Source organism: Myotis myotis, unplaced genomic scaffold (assembly GCF_014108235.1).
Source record: "Myotis myotis isolate mMyoMyo1 unplaced genomic scaffold, mMyoMyo1.p scaffold_m19_p_3, whole genome shotgun sequence".
Lineage (NCBI taxonomy): Eukaryota > Metazoa > Chordata > Mammalia > Chiroptera > Vespertilionidae > Myotis > Myotis myotis.
Window position 1 is genome coordinate 178,098,108 of NW_023416335.1, and position 22,879 is coordinate 178,120,986.

The window sequence follows — 22,879 nt, forward strand, 5'->3', positions numbered from 1 at the left end:
TAGAGACCCGGTGCATGAATTTGTGCACCGATGGGGTCCCTCCACCTGGCCTGTGGGGAATTGGGCCAAAACTGGGTGTCTGACATCCCCCAAGGGGTCCCAGATTGTGAGAGGGTGCAGGCCAGTATGAAGGACCACACTGGTGCATGAATCCATGCACCGGGCCTCTAGTATTGTAATAATTATGTATGGTGCCAGGTGGATACTGGAAATATCAGAGGGAACACTTTGTAAAGTATATGATGGTGTCACCACTATGCTGTACACCTGAAATTAATACAAAATAATATTGAATGTAAACTGTAATTGAAAAACAAAATAAATAAAAAAAGATTCCAAGGTTTCTGAGCTGAGCAAATGTAAGGACAGAGTTTCCATATAGCTAAGGCTGGGAAAACCATTTTAAGGAGCCTTTGAGGGTTAGTTGACTGTTCTGGTCATGCCAACACAGAAATGTGACCTGATCCAATCCTCAGCGGGCAGTGGGTGTAGGGCTGAGGTTAGAAGGAAGAAAGCCATTGGATTTGGGTACTTGGCATGAAGTTCTTACCTGTTCATTAGCCATTAGCACAAACAATCACCTACTTGTATTGTAATATGTTGCCCACAGATAGGTTGTGTCTAGAGGAAACAAAGAAAAACATTCATGACTTTGATCAATAATTGTTGAACATCCATTAGATATATGGCACAGGACTGTGCAATATGATGAACAATAGAATGCAATCCATGGATCTCTTTGATAAACAGAAACCTTCATTTCCAGGGTCATTGTCTTGTTCCAACTTAAGTTTTTAAGTAGTTCATATGTCCAATGTCTTGGAGGTCCCCAATGGTAATATGCGTATAGACAAAGGGGACATTCCATCATATAACAGGCATATCTAAGTTGCTAAGTAACCTTTTCCAAAGGAGAACACAAAAGTAAAGCGAGATCTGTCAGCTGTATGGTAGGGCAATGACTGGATCTAGTTTATCTCAACATGTACAGGCTTTGCGCTGGCATTTCCTGGATTCTGGGTCTAACATTCTGTTCTCTATCCTCCAGGCTTTCCAAACACAAACATTTGCCTATGAAGCTTGTGCTTCTTTCATCTTCCATTATGTGATTATGTCTCAAACAAAATCTTTTTTGAACTGTAGGACATTCTTGAACTGAAATTAAAATTTTGGCCAGTTGTACAAGTTGGCACACACCCCTCTGCACGCCTTCAGTTCCTTCGCTTTTCTGCAAACCTTGCTCTGTAGGGATTACTTAGGTTGCAATTCTTTGGGTCCTAAGCGCTGCTCTGAGTTTTCCCTCTATGGGTCTTTCGGAAACGTAGGGCAAAGGCTTCTAAAATGATGTCATAAGATGGGGACTACCGAAGTAACAGAGAAGGTGTGGAAATGTGTCCAGCCACGTTTCATTTTGACTGCTGGAGCTTTAGGATTTGGCAGTTTAAATTTTTTTTAAAAAAAATTTTCTCAACAAACGACAAGTGCTGGAGAGGATGTAGAGAAAAAGGAACACTTGTGCACTGCTGGTGGGAATGCAGACTGGTGCAGCCACTATGGAAGACAGTATGGAGTTTCCTCAAAAAACTGAAAATGGAACTCCCATTTGACCCTGCGATCCCACTTCTAGGAATATATCCCAAGAAACCAGAAACACCAATCAGAAAGGATATATGCACCCCTATGTTCATAGCAGCACAATTCACCATAGCTAAGATCTGGAAACAGCCGAAGTGCCCATCAGTAGATGAATGGATTAGAAAACTGTGGTACATCTACATGATGGAATACTATGCTGCTCTAAAAGAGAAGGAACTCTTACCATTTGCAACGTCATAGATGGAACTGGAGAGCATTATGCTAAGTGAAATAAGCCAGTCAATGAAGGAAAAATACCACATGATCTCACTCATTCATGGATAATAGAGACCATTATAAACTTTTGAACAATAATAGATACAGAGGCAGAGCTGCCTCAAACAGATTGTCAAACTGCAGCGGGAAGGCCGGGGAGGGTTGGGGGGCAGGAGGTAGGAGGGAAAGAGATCAACCAAAGGACTTGTATGCATGCATATAAGCATAACCAATGGACATAAGACACTGGGGGATAGGGGAGGCTAGGGGACTGTCTAGGGCGGGGGGGGGGGGGATGGACACATATGTAATACCCTTTGTAATACTTTAAGCAATAAAATAAAAAAAATAATTTTCAATTACAGTTAACACTATTATTTTGTATTAGTTTCAGGCATACAGCATAGTGGTTAGACATCATCTACTTTTCAGTGTTCCCATGATATTTCCAGTGCCCACATGGCACCATACATTGTTATCTCAATATCATGGACTACATTCCCTGTGCTGCACTTTACACCCCCATGACTACTTTGTAACTGCCAATTTGTACTTAATCCTTTTACCCCTTTCACCCACCTCCCAATCCCCCGCCTCTCTGGCAACCATAAGTCCGTTCTCTGTATCTATGAGTCTGATTCAGTTTTGTTTGTTTATTTTGTTCTTTAGATTCCACACACAAGTGAAATCATATGGTATGGTATTTGTCCTTCCCAAGAGCCGGCAGCTTTAAAAGTCAGCAAACGAAGACCGCCATGGACGCAGTGACAGTGGGCTCCGGGAGGGGTGGGGGGTGCAAGGTTAAACCTGGGCTCTGGGTCCCAAGTTCACAGCAGGGGGCGCAGTCATGGAGGCTTCAGAGAAGGTTTACCGCCAGCGGTTGGCTATAAAAATGGGTGGCCAAGTGACGCTTCCCTCCCCCGAGGCTGCCTCTACCTGGGCGTCTGCTGACAGGTCAAGTTGCACGCCATATACCTGAGATAAAAACCCGAACGGCACACTCCACATAGAAACCCTTTCCTTCCTTCTGCCCTTCCTTTCCCTCTTATTTTCTTTATTATGTATTTATCTTTTATTTCTATTTTTCCCTTTATTTCAGAAGACACCTTCTTCTCCCTTCATCAGCAAACTACCCACCCCCGCGCATCCCACTCCGGCTCCTCCTTTTCATCTCCAGGCGAAGCGCTGGCTCAGCCCATTGCTCCAGCCCTTCGCGGCCGCCCTTCGCCAGGTCTCACCCTCACTGCCTCCTTCAAGCTGCGGGAAAGCGTGTCCGCCCGCCATCCTTCACCTCCCCAGCGGGGACTGCCGCACCCCAGGTTTAGCCTCCCCGGGGCGCTATCCCGCGCGGCCTCTCGGGCTCGGGGCCCCCGCCACCCCTCCAGCGCCTCCCGGCGGCCCGCCCGCCGAAGCGGCCGCCGCGCGGCTTCCCGGGTGGCCCGGCCTCCCCGGAGTCGCCCCGCCCCGGCCCAGCTCCGCCCCCGGCCGTTGCTCCCTGATTGGCCTCCCACTCCCTCCTCCCCAGGCGCCTCTCCTCCCCTGCGCCCAATGGGCACCACCACCTGGTCCAAAAATTCCCCCGAGGGCACCAGGAGGCTCGGCGGCCACCCCCTGCGTCCCGGTGGCCCGGCCGGCGGCGGCGGGGCGCAGAGAAGGGAGGGGGCCAGGAGGACGCAGGAGGAGGAGCAAAGGTGTTGGAGAGCAAACTTCGGAAAGGAACAGGAAACCTGCCGGGGAGGCGACCGCTTCGGCTCCCAGGAGCCCGGGCTGCGCGCGTCGCGGGGTGTCCGCGGCTGCGGCTTCGCTCCCCACGCGCGGGGCAGGGCTGAGCCGACCCCCGGTCCCTCCGGCCGTGCCCTCTGCAGCCGCTCCCGGCGCTGCCGCCGTGCGCTCCGTTCCGCCTCCGCCGCGGCGGCTCCCCGGAGAGGGCGGCGAGGGCGCAGAGAAGAGGAAGGACGTCTTCTCCGGAGCATGAAGCAGCATGTCTGATAAAATGTCCAGCTTCCTCTACATCGGGGACATCGTGTCCCTGTACGCGGAGGGCTCGGTCAATGGCTTCATCAGCACCCTGGGGTAAGCCGGGGCGGGCTGGGCTGGGCGGCGCGGTGGTCTCCTCGGCGCGCAGCTGAGTCCTGCGGCTCCCGCCGCGCGGGGCCCGGCCTCCGGGCTGGGGCTGCGCCCGCGGACTGCGCGGTGCGCTCGGCTCGCCCGCGCGCAGGAAGCTGCCCGGAGAGGCTAGGTTTTCTCCAACTCAGAGACGCATCCGAAAAGGAGGAAGTGATTCAGAAGCCCTGAGACAGGCCCGGCGAAGTCTTCGCCGGCTGCTCCGCGGGCTGTTTTGATTGCAATGTGTTTTCCCCCCTTAAAGGTGAAGCATCACACCTCCTCTCCCCAATCGTTTCTCGCTACCGCTCTCTACCCCTGTCTCTCAAGACCCGGTTTGTAAGAGCCGGCGGTAAAAGTCCGTGGCCTAGGACCTGTTAACGCCAGCGAAGTGGTGAGCTCAAGTGTGGCTTTGCCCTGCGGGTGCAGCGGCCCATGCCCTCCTCGCTTAAGTAATTTCCTTTTGGCCTAGCCAAACCGGGGCTCGCCCCGCCATCCGCGCAGCGTAGGGCCCTCCGGGGCGCTGGGACCCTCGGAGGTCACGTCGGCCTCCGGGTGCTAGAACTCAGACCTACTTTCTCCACTCCCCGGGGCTTGGCCCACTGAGATGATGAACCTCACCTGGAACTCAACTAAGGGCAATGCCCTTGAGATTCGCGTTGACTTATGAATGGGATACAGATTAAAACCGCGTGCTAGATGGTTCAATAGGACTTCTTTGATGGCTGGTATTTTCACGGTCTCGATTGAGAATATCAGGTCGCAGTTCAAATGCACACCGCAATATATTCGATGAGCATATATTTAGTTGTTACTAAATGATCTCAGCAAGTAGACTGCTGAGTTCAGAGAATTCGGGCTGCGGAACTGGTGTTTCTACTCGGTCACTGTTTTCTGCTGTGAGGTTTTAGAATACGTGACTTAACATGCAGTGCCCTGGGAGTGTGACTTCCAGCCCTGTTATAACGGAGTGGTGACTACTCGGCAGGGGGCGTGGAAGTCGCCAGAACTTCCAGTTTCTGTTATGTGTGCACCCACCTCTCCCCATGGGTGAAAGAAGGAAGGTAGATTTAATTTAATCCCTTTAAATTCAGTGTTATTTACTTGTGAAACTGAAGCGTGGGGGTAAAAAAGCCTGGCCAGTGCTGATGTTGAGTTTGTAAGTCTTGAGCTACCATTTGTTTCTGGGAGAGTTCATAGTGTTAGTTCAGTTTTTTTGGGCCCCCAACAACGTTTTGCCAGTGAACTTTGCTGCATTTCTCACTTAGCTTCCATAGACTCCATACCTGTGGCAGTTAAGCAGGGAGTGCTCCAGGGCCTGGATGCTTGGGGTCCAATCCTGGCTTTTCCACTTGTGACCCTTTACACCCCAAGGAAGTTACATAATTGCTGTTTCTCAGTTTCCTCACGTTTGAAAAAACCCCACGGAGAATAATGGTTTCTATCTCAGAGGGTTGTGGTGAGGAAGAAGTTAATGTATGTAAAGTGCTTGGCATGGTATCTGTCAATGAATAAGCACTTACATAAAGTGTTAACTATTGTAACCATGAGCAATGGTTACAGCTGTGGACAAAATAATAAAAAGGGTTAGGAATAAAGTGTACAATCTGGACAAACAAAAAGTCATGTTTTATATATGGGTAGCTATTTGCACGGAGGGCTTTCGATGGGAAATCAGGAAGCTACAACTTTAGCAGTTGTGGAGTCTGCCCTCATTTTAGAGATATAGGAACCGAGGGCAAGAGAAATGACGAGACCTAGCCAATAAACAGAATGCATTAATGCCACAGCTGGAACTGCAGCCCTGTCTCCAGATTCCCACTCCAGAGCTAGTTTCTTTGGTTGCACATCATAATCTTTAAGCCGTGAGTAAAATATTAACTTGACCTTTCGTGTAGTATATACGTTTGTATAAATATTGCTTATTTGTATCCAGTAGTTCTTGCTTTGGAAACTTTGTGCAGTATTGTTTTCTGTTAACAAACCGAGTCTTGAGGTTGCTATCACAAGGCCTTTGTGCAGCTGATTCTAAGTTGAGGATCTTTAGAAATGCTGCTATTGGTGAAGCCTGGTGTTTTGATTGGGTATTCTTTTTTTTTTTTTTTAATTTTAACCTGTGGAACCTCATTGTCCTTTTAGGAGTCATATTCTTTTAGGGGTGATAAAGCCCCAGGAGCTTGTATGTATGCCACATGAAATGTTTGCTAGGCAGAGTTACAGCATCTATTTTGTTCGCTTAGAATACAATTGGTAGAGATGTATTTTTGCAAGTTGATTTTGGGGCTATGAAATCAAAGCGGCGTGGTAGCTATGGTTTTTCATTATATCGTTGTAGCGTCATTATTTATACACTTTCTGTGTCAAAGACAGAGTTCATGCCTTCAGTTGAATTTTCTTGCTCTTCTATTAGGAGAAGATCTTGTTCTGGGCCTGCTGCTAATTAGCCACGTGACCTTGTCCATGTCATATTCTCTTTTTGTGTCAGCTGTGCCCATTCCCCTGGGGTATTATAAAATTGAATGAAAGAGACAGAAAATGAGAGTCCATTTTTTGGAAAGTGCTAGGAAAATCCACCTTATGCTTATATATTTGTGGTCCTTAAATTTATTCAAAAGATGTGTGGATTGTTAAAGTGAATCAGGACCTGGATTGGAGACATTGCCGTTGTATTTAGTCAAAACAGTTTGTTCCCCTTCATATTAAAAACTCAATAGAAGAGTTAAAAATCAGGCTTAAAGTTTCTGATTCTATTTTAGCTCTTTAGCTATTTGACACTTTTGACAGCAGCAGGATGGTGTTTTTGTTTTTTTTAAAATTCAACTTAGGAGGGTGGTTAATGAGAACGGAGTTTACACAGCATTTTGAGGTAATTAGTAATACTTGTCTGCAGATAAAATTTGCCTGACTTTCAACATTTAAAGATGTAAATAAATTTGGGAGGATATACATTATTATTTAGCTTTGGGAATTTTTGCAATTAGGTAACACATTTTTCAGTTGGAAAAAATCACTGTATTAGTGTTTATCAGGCCCTTCTTTAAAGGCCCTTCCAACTGGACATGTGGGAGGATTTTCTTAGGCTCTGTGACGCAGCTTGTAAGTTGGTTTCCCAGTCTGTGAGAAATTAGAATGTCTCAGTTGCAAAGATTTGCATTTTCCCTTTTTTCTCTAGTTATTCTTTAACCAGGGTTTACCTGATATTTCTGAATACTGAATTGTTCGTTGCAAACTGAAGTATTCTTTTCCCAGTTTGTGTAGGTGCAAAGGGGACCCGCTATGTATTTTCTCACTTAAATTTTCATCTGAACATCCATTTTGGAAACACTTACATTGACTTAAGGAAAAACTGCTTTAAATCTTATTGAGTGAAGATGGTAAATATTTTAAATAAATGAATTTTTGCTACTGGTGTAATTTAGGGCTATAGTTTTTATTTTAAAAATGAAGAAGGGAATTTCGGAATGTGCTGTACCATTTCGAATACAGCATTGTCCCTTTCCTCTTCATTCCTTTTCTTTACACTGAGATTTTCTTCTTTGGATGTTGCCACATCAGACACTTCATATTTCTGGGTACCTCAAGTTGATCAATGATCAGGTACCACATGGTGGGAATGAGCATAGCAGAATTCCAAGAATGGATGTGATAGTAAAAGCAGTGAAAGGTATAGAATTCCTTCATTGTCTATTCTCTGCATGGTTGACAGATTGGTAAATGACAAGTGTGCATGTATGTATTGGTGTGTGTGTGTGCACACGTAGATCTCAGGATCTATCAAGAATCAACACCTACTAGTTAAGGTCTCAGAAAATTGTCAGGTGACCACACTTTGAGGCAGTCTGCAAAGCCCCACAAGGCATAAGAAGGCTTTGGTCAACTGCATATTACAACAGTGGTCCCGTAAAGATTATAATGGAGCTGAACATTTTCTAACACCTAGTGACTCCTTAACCATGGTAACATCTATATATATAAAAGCCTAAGTGACTATTACAACCAGTCGAGTGAACGACCGGCCACTATGACATGCACTGACTACCAGGGGGCAGACATTCAATGCAGCCAACCTCCTGCGGCCGGCCTACCTCCCACGGTTCCTCCCCCAGCCAGCCAACCTCTCGTGGTCCCTCCCCCTCACCGGCCGGCCCTGATCGGCCCCGATTGCCAGCCAGACAGAAGGACCCCACCCGTGCATGAATTCGTGCACCGGGCCTCTAGTCTGTATATATATATATATATATATATATATATATATATATATATATATATATATAAAAGCCTAAGCAACCGAATAACCGGTCGACTGTTCACTATGATGGAGCTGCCTCCTGGTGGTCAGTGTGCTCCTACAGCCAACCTCCTGGGGCTGGCCAACCTCCTGCGGTTCCTCCCCCTGGCCGGCCGGCCCTGATCGGCCCCAATCGGCCCTGATCGATCACAGGCCAGGCTGAGGGACCCCACCCATGCACGAATTCGTGCACTGGGCCTCTAGTCTTAACTTAAAACATTACTCACATGTTTGTGGTGATGCTGGTGAGCACAATCCTACTGCACAATCAGCTGTATAACGGTGTAGTACATGCAGTTACAGTAATAGGCTAGACATCTGGGTTTGTGTAAGTGCAGTCTATGATGTTTGCCTGGGGAAATCACCTGAAGACACATTTCTCAGAAAGTATCCTTGTTGTTAGGAGGCACATGACTATAGTCTCTTAGCCAGAGAGATCAGGGCTCTCATTATTACTTCCTGCTTGATTTTGGCCAATTCAGTGGACTTTTCAGCTCCTTTGTTTCCATGTTCAAAGGTGGACATCAGATAGTGTGATGGTGGGTCACACAGTTTATAATTCTGACTTAATTCCTTTGATGAACAAAACTGTGTAAATGGTTACATTTATTCTCAATTACAGTTCCTTGAATTTCCTTGCCTGATCTTTTTCCTGCTTACACTTAAAAAAATTAAATGCTTACAGACTTGATTTATTCACTTTTCTTTGTTTTACTCAATTATGCTGTTATTATAGGTTTAAAAATCTCTTATTAGGATTGTTTGATTAGTGGAAGTCATAGATGAATCAAGGAATGGTTATAGCCAAATTATTTTTGCATGATTTGTAAGTTATCTTTAGTATCTTCCAAATAGAACTCTTCCAAGTAACAGCCACCATTTCCTGCTAAGCTAGGTATGTGAACGTAGCTTTGTTTTGACTAAGGCATATGTTATTGTGATAAAATATCAAAAAATCCAATGGACATTGGCATGTGTGTTTCGTGGGGAGGAAGAATACTGAGTTGCTTTGGAGGGCTAAGGGTTAGTAGTGTTGTGTTATGGAACCTGAAATCAGCTTGAATACAAAGACAGTTTCTGAAGTGGTGAACATAAAGTCTATTTTAAGCTGAAAGGGCGGCTATTTCTTAAACTTAGAAGTCTATTCCATAAATAACATTGCAGCTTTTAGACCCTCTCTTAGAGAGCTCATTCAGGTAAACAATCCTTGCTTTTCAGGTGCCCCTGATTCTTGGCTTTGGTAGAATAGGACTCAGGGGCAACTGCTTGGCTTCATTCTACATTTAACAGAACCCCTTTTTTTTTCCTGCACAGGCAACAGTTTTGATAACCACATTTTCCCTTTGGAACTGTTCTAATGCAGATAGTATGTAGATAACTTACAGAATATAGACAGAATACCACAGATTCAAACTTTAAAATGAATTCTAGACACAGGGTGTGGCTTCATATGTAAATGTAAAAGAAGAAATAACAGTGGACTTTTCTGACAAATTTAGAGCATAATAACAGAATGAACTTTATTCTTCTTTATATCAGAATTTGGTTAAGGAGTCACAGGGTATAATCAAAGTAGTGAAACTTTGATGGTCATTCACTCATTCATTCATTTATTTAATGTATAAAACCAAGCCTTTCCAATGTATTGATGCCTTTTTTTTGTGATTATCATTCTACTCCCATGCAGATTTAGGTGGGGAAGTCTTTAATATATGCCTTTAGAAAATTATCATTCTAAGTGAAATTATATAAAATAAGACACATGGAAAATAGGGAAAGAAAATCAAATTGTATTGGCACTGCATGATAAATGGATGGATGATTTTAATTTTTATATCTTATATATTTCCTTAGATTCTATATATGTTAGTTGCACACCTATTACTTTTATAGTCAGGTAAGTTCACTGAAATGAAAATAATGTTTTTAAGCATTCTTAAGTTTCATATTACTGTTCATTGACAATATTTATTTTAAAAAGCACAAATAAAGCATTTCCCTGGTCATGGCCAGTGGAGGAAAACCACAAACTAGGAAATTGCATGTTGCTGAAATAGATGGTCATATGTTTACCATGAAATATTTTTGTTCATGGTTATTATTGGTATTTTAAAATGTATTATGGAAAAATGTTTGCCTGCCCAGTAATGCTGAATAATTATGAATGGGTTGATTTAACTTATGCAGTAAATATATAGTCTGTTTAATTTTAGAAGAAGTCTGTTTACGCATGTAAGAAGTGTGCACTTTAGCAGGGCTGACTTGGTCATTTTAGTAAGCTTCGTACTCACTATGATACTTTTATTGCCTGAGTCAGTTTCTGTAGGTATTAGTTTGTGAGAGATTTGTGTGTGTGTGTGTATGGGTGTGTGTCTGTGTGTGACTGAAATCAATTGATTAAATACTTTTATTGAATGTCTTTGGAATGGATGGATTAGCTCTCTCAAACTTTAAATCGATTGATTAACCATCGCTATTTTATAGTTTATACTAATGCACACCCACAAATCTCCAACCCTTAATTAAAAATAAGTTAAATTATTTACAGTGGACAAATATGACGAACTGCTTTAATCAAGTGATCAAGGTTATGGTCACCAGCTGATGTCATGTGATGAGAGGGGCCCTTCACTTTTGTGGTATTCTCCTGTAAAACACCTCCCCCCAGTATAATTAGGAGAAAAAAATCCGAATTGAGGGATGTCCTACAAAATACCTGACTAGTATTCTTTAAAACTGTCGAATTGATTAAACAAAAAACAAAACAAAGAACAAAAACTAAAGACACAAAGCAAGGAAAGACTGAGAAATTGTCACATTGTAGACTCAGGAGAAGTGATGACTAAATGCAGTGTGGTATGCTGAACTGGGTTCTGGAACTGAAAAAGGACGCTAATGGGAAAACTGGAAATGCAAATAAAATCTGGAGTTTTGGTCCTACTACTGTGTGAATGTTCATTTCTTAGTTTTGATGTACTATGGTTATGTAAGACGCTAGCATTAGAGGAAACTGGGTGAAGGGGTGAAGTACATGGGAACTCTCAGTATTGTTTTTGAAACTTCTCTAAAATTATTCCAAAATAAATAAAAATTACTAACAAAAAGAATACGTTAAATTATCAAGTTATCCAGAAAAAACCTTTAATCCTAAAGTTAAAAATGTGTCTACACACATCCTGAATCAAGCCCATGCAACTTTCCTGATGATTGCTGCAGATTGAATCATGAATTCACTCAACCAATATTTAATGAGCTCTGACTATGTTTTAAGCATTCTTCAGTTTCTTATTACTGTTCATTGACAATATTTATTTTAAATATTGAGCTCTGACTATGCTGGGGCATGCTGCAGATTGAATCATGAATTCACTCAACCAATATTTAATGAGCTCTGACTATGTGCTGGGGTACAGGATCAAGAGATGGCAGATATTAACCTATATTTAATTATCCTATATAATAAAAGCCTAATATGCCAAGTGTCCAGTTGTCTAGTCCTCCATTCAACCAATCAAAGCATAATATGCTAATGATATGCTAAGGCCGCTCAGCTGCTTGCTATGACGTACACTGATCACCCGGGGGCAGATGCTCTGACCGATAGGTTAGCTTGCTGCTGGGGTCTGGCCAATCGGGACTGAGTGGGATGGGCCGGACACACCCTGGAGCCCTCCCACGGTCCCTCCCTGGCTGGCCTACCTCCCTGGCCCCTCCCCGGCCCGATCATTGAGCATCCTTGGGGTCCCTTGGTCTGGCCTGAACCCTCTCGAAATCCAGGACCCCTCAGGGGATGTCAGAGAGCTGGTTTCGGCCGATCCCGCAGGCCAGGCCTCTAGTTATCCCATAAACTCAAACTTTTTTTGAGAATGTGTATGACACTTGGCTAGGATCGATGGGAGACATGAAGGCATTTGCTAACCTTTTTTCTCCCATTATTGTAAATGCCACAAGATCAGGAACTGACTGTTTTTTTTAATCCTTTTATTCCTGGTATGTGTGATAATTCCATAGTAGGTGTTTAAGAAGTAATTGTGAAATCAATGTAGGAATTATTTAGTAATGGAGATAAGACTAGTATTGAAAAATCAAACATAAAGCAAATTTTTTCCCAAATGCCATAATGATTTTGAAAACAGTATAATAGGGAGTCAGAAGAGGATTCTTTCTCTTAGCCTAGGATGACCTGGAGAGGGCTTCAAGGAGGAGGTGGTATTTGAGCTGAACTTTGAAGGACAATCAGGATGGATAGTCGTCCCAAGTCTATACCTGTAATTTGATCATATATTCTTGGAGCTTTATTCTTTCACTGAAAAAAATTGAAGTTTTACTGTTCATTCTAATAGCTCCATAAAAGGAAGCTAACAATTTGATTGTAATATGCAAAGACAGAAGACAGTCTAAGAACATATTTTATGCTTATTTACCAAACATGAGAACTTTGTTTGGTTCAGACCCTCTGAGTTTATTTAGATTGCCTTCATACCTCGTCATGAAGGCCGAGTTTAGACCTGAGATAATGAGGACAGGACTACAAAGCCCACTCAAGAAGAGACTTGGCAATTATATGGGAGAATTTATGCAATGTTTCCATCTCCATTGGATATTTTCTTTTTATTTTTTTCCTCCTCATTTCTCTCCATTCCCAGTGTTTCATAGTTTTTCTTCATTAATCACGAACTTAAAGTGTTATAGATCCCTGGAAACTTTGGTAATAAGGACAACTTTTTATCTAAAATAGTTGTAAGTGTTTTTGCGTCACTGTGCCTATGATTGTTCAGTGCACACACGTACACACACAGACACCACCCCGGGATAGATGGTGTGTATGGAGTCCAGTATGACCTTTTTTTCCTTTTGGCATTTTAAAACAAGTGATAAAGACCACAGGTAGAAGAATCCCGTGAATGCAGGGAAAGACTTAGGAAGTGAACTAAAAAAAGACTTAGGAAGTGAAAACATAATCTCTGGTTATATCTAAATTCTTACAATTCAAATGTGTTATTGAGGTTCATTCTCTTCCTGAGAGGTGTTTGAGCCACTGTTAAAATGCCATCATAAAAATCTCTGTGAAAATTGCAAAATGCTGGACTTTCATTGTACAATAGTTATTCAAAGCAATTTCTCAACACAGTCCTAGGGAAAACTGAGGTTTTCAGTTAAGTAATTCCTAGATATCTAGCTCTACTAGACCTTGTGGGAATGACTAATTATGAAACAGTCACTAATAGCAGACACTACCACTCTCCACATATTCCCTCCTATTGAAAAGAGGTTTCTTCAGATTATGTAAGGAATTTTATGAGTAATTAGAGCTAAATATAAGAGCCCAAACAAACAAACACCAATGAAAAACAAAACTGGGTTAAAATGTTGTCAGTTAACTTTTCTAGTAGCAACTCAAAGTGTATAATTTGTAATGTGCTCTCCAGCTCCTGTTTCTACTCACATTTAGTTAAATTATTTGCAATCCTTGTATTGAATTGTCTTGGAACTCTTGAAAAACAATGTATAAGTATCCCTTGCTGTCACAATTCTTAATATGTGATCTCCAAAGCCCATAGGATTTGAAAGGCAAAGGAAACATATATCACTTTGCCCACATGGGTAAAGCTTAGGAATTGAAAGAGTATATTGTATTAGAGGTAAGGCACTTTTGTTTGTAAGGAGCAGAAACTATCTCTGGCTAACTTAAGCCAAGAAGGCAGTTTCTTAGAAGGATATTGGAGGAGCTCAAAGAAATTGAATGATGAGCTCAACAACTGAAGAAAGGCAGACACTCGGGGCTTCTGTGGGAATCTCATAGCAGAACCGTCTCTCTGATCCTTTACAGGACTCAAATACAGTATTTCCTAGACTATGTGTCTCTATTCTTAAATTTCAAATTACAGAGTGATAGAATTTAGCCTCACTTGGACTATTCACTTATGTGCACGAAGGCAAGTCACAATGCCAGATCCGATGATCAGGGAAGTCCCTGTATGCTTCTAAGGAAGTGTTTTATGGGGGAAAGAGAACAAAAAGGACCAGGGCATGAACTTAGATGTCATCGCTTAGTAGATAATGTAATAGTAACTTCATAGTGCCTTTTAAAAGAAATTGTGGTAAAATATACATAACAAAATATTTATCATCTTAACCATTTTTAAGTGTAAAAATCATTGACATTAAGTACATTCACAATATTGGGAAACCTTCCCCACTGTTCATTTCCAGATAATTTTCATCATCTCAAACAAATTCTGTACCCTTGTGACAATAACTCTCCATTTTCTCTCTCCTGTATCCACCCCCTTCATAACTCCTGGTCTCCTTTCTGTCTATGAATTTATCTATTCTAAGTGCCTTTTATAAACGGAATCACACAATATTTGGCCTTTTGTGTCTGGCTTAATTTACTTAACCTAATGTTTTTAAGAGTTACCTATGTTGTCGCATGTATCAGTACGCCATTCCTTTTATTGCTGAATATTCCATTGTAAGGATACATTAGATTGTGTTTATCCATTCATCAGTTGATGGACATTTGAGTTGTTTCTACATCTTGGCTATTATGAATAATGCTGTTATGAATATTTGTTTACAAGTTTCTGTGTGGACATATGTTCATAATTCTTTTGGGTATACCTAGCAGTGGAATTGCTGGGTCATATGGTAACATACTTAACATTTTGCCTCAGCTTTTCCTATTCTACTTATCCTGCTTTACGTTTTTTCACATCATCTTATTACAGAAAATAGACTTTACTATTTATTGTACTCAGTGTTTATCACCTGTCTATTCCTGGTTGGATGTGAGCTCTTTGAAGGCAGGGATCTTTTATTTTGTCACTGAGTGTCTCAAGGGCTTGGCTCCATAGATATTTATTGAATGAATATTTGGTGAATTAAAATATACCTATCCTCAAATCTCTAAGTAACTGTTAACATCAGTTCCTCTCTGGAAAAAAGCCAGTGTAATTGTTTGTACTTATTAAATGTTTTGAGATTCCATGCTGGTAATTCTTTTAAAATGGATGAAGGTTGTCATTGGATTTATGATGCCATTAAATCTTGCTCTAATAGGTACTTTAATAATCTCATATATCTACACTTGCCTAGCCCAACATCTGATAAAACTTACAGAGTGGAAAGGGTAATTATATATCTTTATTTAATGGTTTGCAGGCTATAGCCACATTAAAGAAAAGTTAATATTTCTAAAAGTTTAGCTTTGTTTTTACATGTGCAAAGAGTGAATTTATAAGCATTTTATGAGACCATTTCTTAATTTAGATCGGCTCGTTCTCTTGATGGATAATAAATAATGCATCCAGTACTTTAACTACTATTGGCAGAAAAGTTTAATTGGAAATAGTTTGCTAATATAAAACCAGAAAGTAGTCGAAAAATTTATAGAATTTGAGAAAATACAAGAGGGCATAGGACAGCTTATAATTTTCATTTTTGAAATTTAGGAATGTGTCTTGAAAGGTTAGGTTACATACAGGTTGAGGAGAACAAGTGGTCAGTATTTTTGGTGTTTATTAATTTATAGTCTATCTAAGTGTGTTATAATGTGCTTTGCCTCAGGCTTATTCCAAAAGATACATGTTTGGTTTTTCTCTTTAAGAACTTGTAATGCTCTAGTGTTGTTCTACACTTTTATTCTTGGATTCCTCATTGGTGGCAGTGTACAATGAGGACTTCTTTGACAGTATATTTGCATAGAGTACAGAAAAATAAAATGAAAAATACAGGTATGTACAAATTATAAAATAATTTAAAAAACTAATGTCATCCTATTCACTCTAGTTCTAGCATACTAAGATCTTCTATGATAGTTGTTTAAAAATATAATATCTTTAGAAAAGTAACTTTGAGATGAAAGATACAAAATATTATCAGTTTTGTTTCATTTCTGTAACATCCAGATTAATCCAGTTGAAGTGTGTCATTCCAAGTAAAGATAGTGACCTAAAAAAATCTGTTACCCAAATCACCAAACACAGACCTATTAGGAATTCAAAGTAAGTTAATGATTTAAGGACTAGTTACTTGTGTTTGGCTAAGTGTTCAAGGTCATTGCTAATATCAGGGACATAACTACTTAAACTTTTGCATTTCAAGTAGATTTTTGGCTTCAATCTTACTTTCAAAGAGTGTAATTTCAGCCCTGGTTTATTTAAAAAAAAAAAAAAAAGCAGGTAAGGTAAAGAAAGGAATTTTGGAAAGGAATTTTGTTGTATTCAGGGCTATGTATTTGTGGCTAGGAATGGTAAATATTGTGACATTTTAAGTCAAATCAAGACTTGTTGTCAATGAAAGTGTTATTTAAAACTTTACAAAGTTAGTCCATCTCTAGGATTGATAGCAAATGAGAAAGAGGCCTTTATTTACCTTACTTTCCTATTTACCTGGCAGGACATGACTTCATAGAGAAGTTCCAATTCTGAATCCATGTGAAAAGTGAGCCTCCTTTCATGATCAGTACAAATGAAGTCGTTGTTCAGGGTGAAACCAAGTGCTTATTTCTAAAGTTTTAGGTGCTGGAGAATCACACACAGTCTTTAAAAATATTTTACAATTGGCTCTGGCCAGTTAGCTCAGTTGATTAGAGCATCCTCCCAAAACGCCAAGGTTGAGGTTTGATCCCTGATCAGGGCACATAGAAGAAACAACCCACGAATGCATAAAAAAGTGGGACAACCAATTGATGTTTCTCTCTCTCCCTCTCCTCCTTCCTCTCTCTCCCTAAAATATATAAATAAAAATATTATAAAATTGCAAGCATAAAAACACTTTTTTAATTGTTGGAGAATCTGGATAAAAATTGTTTAAATTATGTAGAAGTTCTGAGAGGCAGTAATTAGTTTGGCAATAGATTCTCTAAAGTTATACTAGAAACATTTGCTAAAGAGTAGATCAACATTCACATTGCACATTTTTTTATCCAAGTGGAACTTATAATTAATACAATAAACTCTAAAACAAAACAAAAAAAACAGAAAAAAATACAATAAACTCTAAAGAATTAATATCAACTGCATCAGTTAGTTTGGCTCTATTTGATTTAGAAAAAAATGCATATTAATTTCAATTTCTATATCTATAGTTATTCCTTCAAATTCATTTTTCCCCTTCTTCCATGCTAACAGAAGCACTTGAGTTGATGAATGCCCAGAATCCAAAACACATTTCCCAGCCTCCCTTGCAGCCAGGTGTGGCTATGGACTATACTTAGAGGTCTGGCCTTATTTGAAGGAGGCTTTTTACTGCCCAACTGCCTTCCCTCGCCAGTTGCCCCCTTTCAGCTATTCGTAATGTGGGCAAGGAAGAAGACATCTTGAACTGTGCCAATCAGTTAGGAGTAACAGAGCATCAAGAAATGAACTGCTCTCTGGACATCCTCAAACCCTGGCCCGAGAATATTCTAACAGAAGATGAAGCTAGATGGGCAGACAAGGCCAACTCAAGTATTCCCCATTAAACATAGTGGACCCATTGAAGGATGTTTAAGCAGGACAATAAAACAATCAGGTTTTGCTCTAGGAAGATAGGACAGTGATAAAAAGAAAGATTATAGAAAAAGGCATGAAATGGTAGGCACAGGAGGAATCAGGATGGTACTTGAAGGCAGCCTGAATCCAGCAGCTATAGTGGGGAAGAAAAGTAGCTGGTCATCAGAATCAGCAAAGGGACACAATCTTTGTTTAGTGTTTCACATCAGACCTCAGCAGATTTAATAAATAAAATATTCATTGTTACTCTTGAAGCTTCATTACTTTTAAAAATGGAACATATAGACTTGAAAGGAGGTGTTTTTTTTTTTATTTGTTTACATTTAGATAAAATGTCATTAAGCTCAGCATAACTTCCTGCTTTCCAGGGTTCTGAGATAGAAGCCTCATCTTGTACCATGCTCCCTTCCCCCGCTCGCTGCTTCAGGCACAAATGCCTGTTGTTGTTTTTCTCTCTTTAGTTGTACAGTTGTTCTGAGCTCGTTTCTGAGGCCTATTCACATGTATTTTCCTCTGTCTGCTAGGTTTCCCCTCTCAATCTCAATGCCTTTCACCTAACTTATACCTACCAGTGTATGTCATTCAGAGGTCAGCTCTATGACTCACCTGCATGAACGTTTCCTGATCTCCCAGACTGTGTGAGCTCCCTTTGCTTTATATGTGCTCATATAGTCCACCTTTTCTTTCAGAAATTTTATCACAGTTGCTGTTTTAATTTTACTTCTATTTCTATGATTATTAGATTGTATGTTTCTCCCACTGCACTTTAAACTCTGTAAGCTTTGTGACTGTGTTGCTCACAGATCTGTCCCCAACGCATTGCAGATGATCGCAGTAGTAGGTACTAAAGAAATATGGTGAATGAATGAGCACCATTTTAGCACAATGGTTTGAGGACGGGTTTTTGATTCAGACAAACCTAGTTTCGAATTACAGCTCCACTCTTTCTCATGGTATGATCTTTGGAAGTTAATACTAAGAACCTCAATGTCCGTATTTGTAAAGTGAGATTATCCCTAGTTTATATATTGCCAGGATGATTAATGACAGTTAACATGCCATTAATATAAAAAACTTAGCAAGCATCAGGCACCTAGGTGTTAAATAGTTGGAAGCTATTACTGCTCTTTTTTATTTTATTTTTATTATTTTTTAAATTTTTATTTATTTATTTATTTATTTATTTATTTATTTATTTATTTATTTATTTTTGCTGTCCATTACTGCTATTCCTGTATCTAAAAAAATATCAGCATGGAATCTTTTTGGAAGATTGGCTGGTTTCATATTGCATTCATGTTAAAAGTTCCACTCTATTATGTTTATAAAATTTTGCAGTAATCCAGGTTTTAAGCTGGTATTTGTTTAGTAGGCTGTTCAAAGGCACAGTGTCTTATCTGTTGTTTATTTTGGTTTTGGCCTTCCTCCCACCCCCTTTCTTAACTTTGATAATGCAGGTTACTAAATTGCAGGCACTTGTTTTATCTTTTATTAGTGGTTTGATGCATGCTGTCTTTTTATGTAATGCAAACGCCCGAACCGTATCAACATTAGTAATAAGCTATTACTTATTACTTGGCATATGTATACCATATCTTCCTTGACTAGAATTTTCAAGTCTTGCTCCGTTTGAAAGCCAACATGTTATTTTAGTTGCTGACATTTCATTTCTACTAGAACATAGAGGTAAAAGAAAACAGTTTCGTTTTATTTATGAGACAAAACAAAAACTGCTTTGGAGCCTTTAGAATAGAGGATTTTCACAAGTTTCCCCTGGGCAGTTGGGGCTACTGTCCTTTCTCTGTAGTTTCCTATTGGCCAAGAATTCCTGTTGAACTTCAGTGACTGTTAGAGGGAGAAGCAAAAACATTTATTTAATTTGGACACTTAATCAGTTTACAAATAAATTTATCTTATTTGTTTGTCTTATTTTAAACCGTGACTAATCAAATTATGATGGCTACTTCTCTTGGGAATACTAATGATTTGTAGACAAAACCATAGGGATCTGAAAGGCAGAGAGAATGTATCTTGCTCCTGCCTCTTAGATATATCCAAAAATTATTCAGGTTCTACCTCTAGTCTTCTTTTAATTATGCTATAAAAGGAGAGTTTACTATCTAATGGAATCTTAGTGTGTATGTGTATAGATATATGTGAACTGTTGAAAATTTAAACCTTAAAAACATTAAAAAAAAGCACTTTGCAAACCCTTGTTTGAAAATGTCTCCATGATGAGATATTTCCTCTCAGCTATCATAAATTCCTTGTGGTGCAGTTTATGTCAGTTTGCTATTTCTATTCAAATTGGAGTAACTGGTAATGGATGAAAGCTTGAAAAGTTATATAGTGGATGAGTGGATCTGAAGACCGTTTCTTAATCAGGATGTTTTTTGGTTGCAAGAGACAGAAAACCCATTGGAACAATTGTCAGCAAAAAGGAGAACTTTGCTATCGAGGCAACTGGGGTGTAGGCGTAACATTGTCACAGCCCCTCTCGTTATCCTTGATTCTGAGTTATCATCAGTGTCGGTCCCAACCTCAGGCAACCCTTCTGCCCTGGTGGCAGCGTGGTTGCTCTCAGCTTCAGCAGTACTGTCTGTACCCTCTCCCCTTACACGGAGCTGAAAAGAGAGCGGCTCATTTCCTCAGACTCTAGAAGTTCTACTCACTCATCACTGTTGCCAGGACTAGGATGGTTTCATCTTTAGCCAAACACTGTGGCCAAGGTATGAGATGCTCTGATTGTAGAGGTGACGTCATTGTGCTCTGAGTGGGAGAAGAAAGCCCTTCTCCACCCTTCTGTCAGGGCTCTGTTGCCAGAAAGAAGGAACGTAGTGGATGCTGGAAAGGCCAGGATAACACGTGTGCACTGCAGCCACACAGGATTAACCCTCCGCCCTCGCTGAGCCACATTTCCTACCTTACAATCCTGTTTTAAAATGTGACGGCTGCCATAGCTGGTTTGGCTCAGTGGCTCGGCCTGCAGACGGAAGGGCCCCAGTTTGATTCCAGTCAAGGCCACATGCCTGGGTTGTGGGCTCAATCCCCAGTAGGGGGCGTGCAGGAGACAGCCGATGAATGATTCCCTCTCATCATTGATGTTTCTATCTCTCTCTCCCTTCTCCCTTCCTCTCTGAAATCAATAAAAAATGTTTTTTTTAAAAAGTGACAGCCTTACTTTCTTTTGGAACTTATGTAAGACCATGCTCCTCCCAGTTTACTACTTTTGGCTTTATACTAGCACTGCTTGCGGTGGAGTCCACTTCCTAACGGAAAGGAGAGTTTTCTGAGGACTTTCACATCCACACAAAAGCCTTAGTAGTCCGGCCTGGTCAAACTTTCCTTTGGCCTCAGCTCCTGCAGGAAAGGCTTCTGAAGAAATCAAGGGTGGGCGTCATGATGAGGGGTCAAAGAGGGAAGGCACCCGTTTACTGTACCTACACGATCCCTCAGCGACGTTGATACAAAATACAAAAGGGAGGGGAGTTTATGAAACAGACTTGATCAGAATGAGTACATTGTTCATTAGCATCTGAATAAATGTGCTTTGATAAGTGAATCCCATCCATGAAAGTCTGTTCATTTGAATGTCTTATTTCTCACAGCACATTTGATTGTGATTTTATTGGCTTCTAGTTTAGATAGCTTATCTCCTGTATGGAATAATTGCGGTGCCTTATGTGTGCACAATGTACAAGAATGAATTATTATGGTAGAAATGCGTGCAAAGTAGGGTGCACTATAAGCAAGTTTTAAAACACACATTTTTAAACTAAAAAATCATTAATTTAGATCTCAAAAATTAGAAAATGTTGTCGCTAAAATGTTTGTAATTAAAAAATTTCCCAGTAAAACAAATATATTTTGTAATAGACCGAGATCTGAATTACAATGCCTAATTAATATGTAAGATTTGAAACGAGACCTTTATGTAGCCTTTTACAAGAGACACAGTAAAGTTTTTTTAGAGTCAGTGTCAACCCCCCCCCCCCCCTCCATCTTACATATTTAAAACTTGAGTCCATCTTGAACTAGTGGTAGGTTAAGATATGACTATCTAGAAATCATTTAATTTCAAGGTTGAAGTCAAATCATTGAGTAAATAGATGTTTGATAATGAGTGTTTAAAGGCAATGTGGATTTTGGAAAGAGCTGTTTAATTGCTGAGGTTTGAATAGTGTTCTACCCTGAAGAGGTTCTGAGAACTTAGGCAAATCATTCAATCTCTGAATTCAGTTCCCCATCTTTACACTGGGAGTACGAATACTACTTATTTTCTGTTCATGGTGGTCTTTTGGGAGCATGACATGACATTATACCTGTGGCAGCATTTGGGCAGCTATCCTGGTATGTGCTAGATATTCTAAAAATTAGTATTAGGTTTCTTTTTCTTTAGTGATAAAGTTTCAAGGAGGTAACTTAAATCTATTTATTAGCAAGAGTTGAATAATATCACACATTTTAATATCATTGGCTTATTTTTCCAGATTTGCTATAATTTCCCCCATAGCAGTGGTGCTAATAAAAAGAAAATGTTGAATTATTTACATGACCTAGTATTTTCTTGATCTTATTTTGTGTTTATTGATGAAGGTACATATTTGGAAAATAGAAATAATTCACTTTAGTTATATGCATAATTAAATATCTTGTTTTAGGCAGTGGTTTAAAACTACACTAAAAATGTCATCTGATTATAATTCAACAGATCAATATGATTTTCAGAGGGTCATTAAGGTAGCCTACCTTATTACATTTTTTAAAAAACTTGAGACACAGGGATGAAACATGGATTTAAAACTTGATTTTTTTTTTTTTTTTAAAAAAAAGTCTGCTCAAGCTGTTTTATGAACTCCAGTGCTCTGGGAAGTTTAAAGGGTGAAGTACTAAGCACAGTTATTTGTCTAAATAAAAAAATATCCATAAGTGAAAGGAAATCTAACATTAAGTGAAGGAAAAATAAAACATTTTCTATCACATCCTTCACCCCCTTCTGCTTTTAAATTCCAAACTCTTTGAAGAGAACTTTTAGCCGCTTGGCAGTTCTTTGGGCCACATTTGGAATGCTTGAGTGCCTGGCCTGCTAACAGCCCCTGTACAGCCAAGTTCTTGGAATTTAGATTTTGGACGGTCAGGG

General features: G+C 40.2%; 2 protein-coding genes across 7 annotated transcripts in view; one reads left to right on the forward strand and one right to left on the reverse strand.

Annotated features, from left to right (window-relative positions):
• Positions 1–235: 235 nt before the first annotated feature.
• On the reverse strand, positions 236–3,856 carry LOC118652120 (translation initiation factor IF-2-like). The gene is made up of 2 exons (XM_036302054.1): positions 3,090–3,856; positions 236–621 (listed from the first exon to the last, which is right to left on the reverse strand). Exons 1-2 carry the CDS (start codon positions 3,822–3,824, stop codon positions 565–567), a joined length of 792 nt encoding a protein of 263 aa, XP_036157947.1. The 5' UTR covers positions 3,825–3,856; the 3' UTR covers positions 236–564.
• ITPR2 (inositol 1,4,5-trisphosphate receptor type 2) overlaps positions 3,793–22,879 on the forward strand; it is a 421,971-nt gene continuing 402,884 nt past the window's right edge. For all 6 annotated transcript variants that reach the window (XM_036302046.1, XM_036302048.1, XM_036302047.1 and 3 more), the window contains exon 1: positions 3,793–3,924. In XM_036302046.1, the coding sequence (XP_036157939.1) occupies positions 3,833–3,924 (92 nt within the window). In that variant the 5' untranslated portion in view covers positions 3,793–3,832. The remainder of the gene's footprint in view (positions 3,925–22,879) is intronic.

Bases quoted from the DNA above. Each gene is read 5' to 3' on its own strand.
- LOC118652120 (XM_036302054.1), bottom strand. From the start codon at position 3,824: ATGCTCCGGAGAAGACGTCCTTCCTCTTCTCTGCGCCCTCGCCGCCCT. The intron at 622-3,089 runs GTGAGACCTGGC...TGTTTCCTCTAG, and splicing joins GCTTGAAGGAGGCAGTGAGG to ACACAACCTATCTGTGGGCA.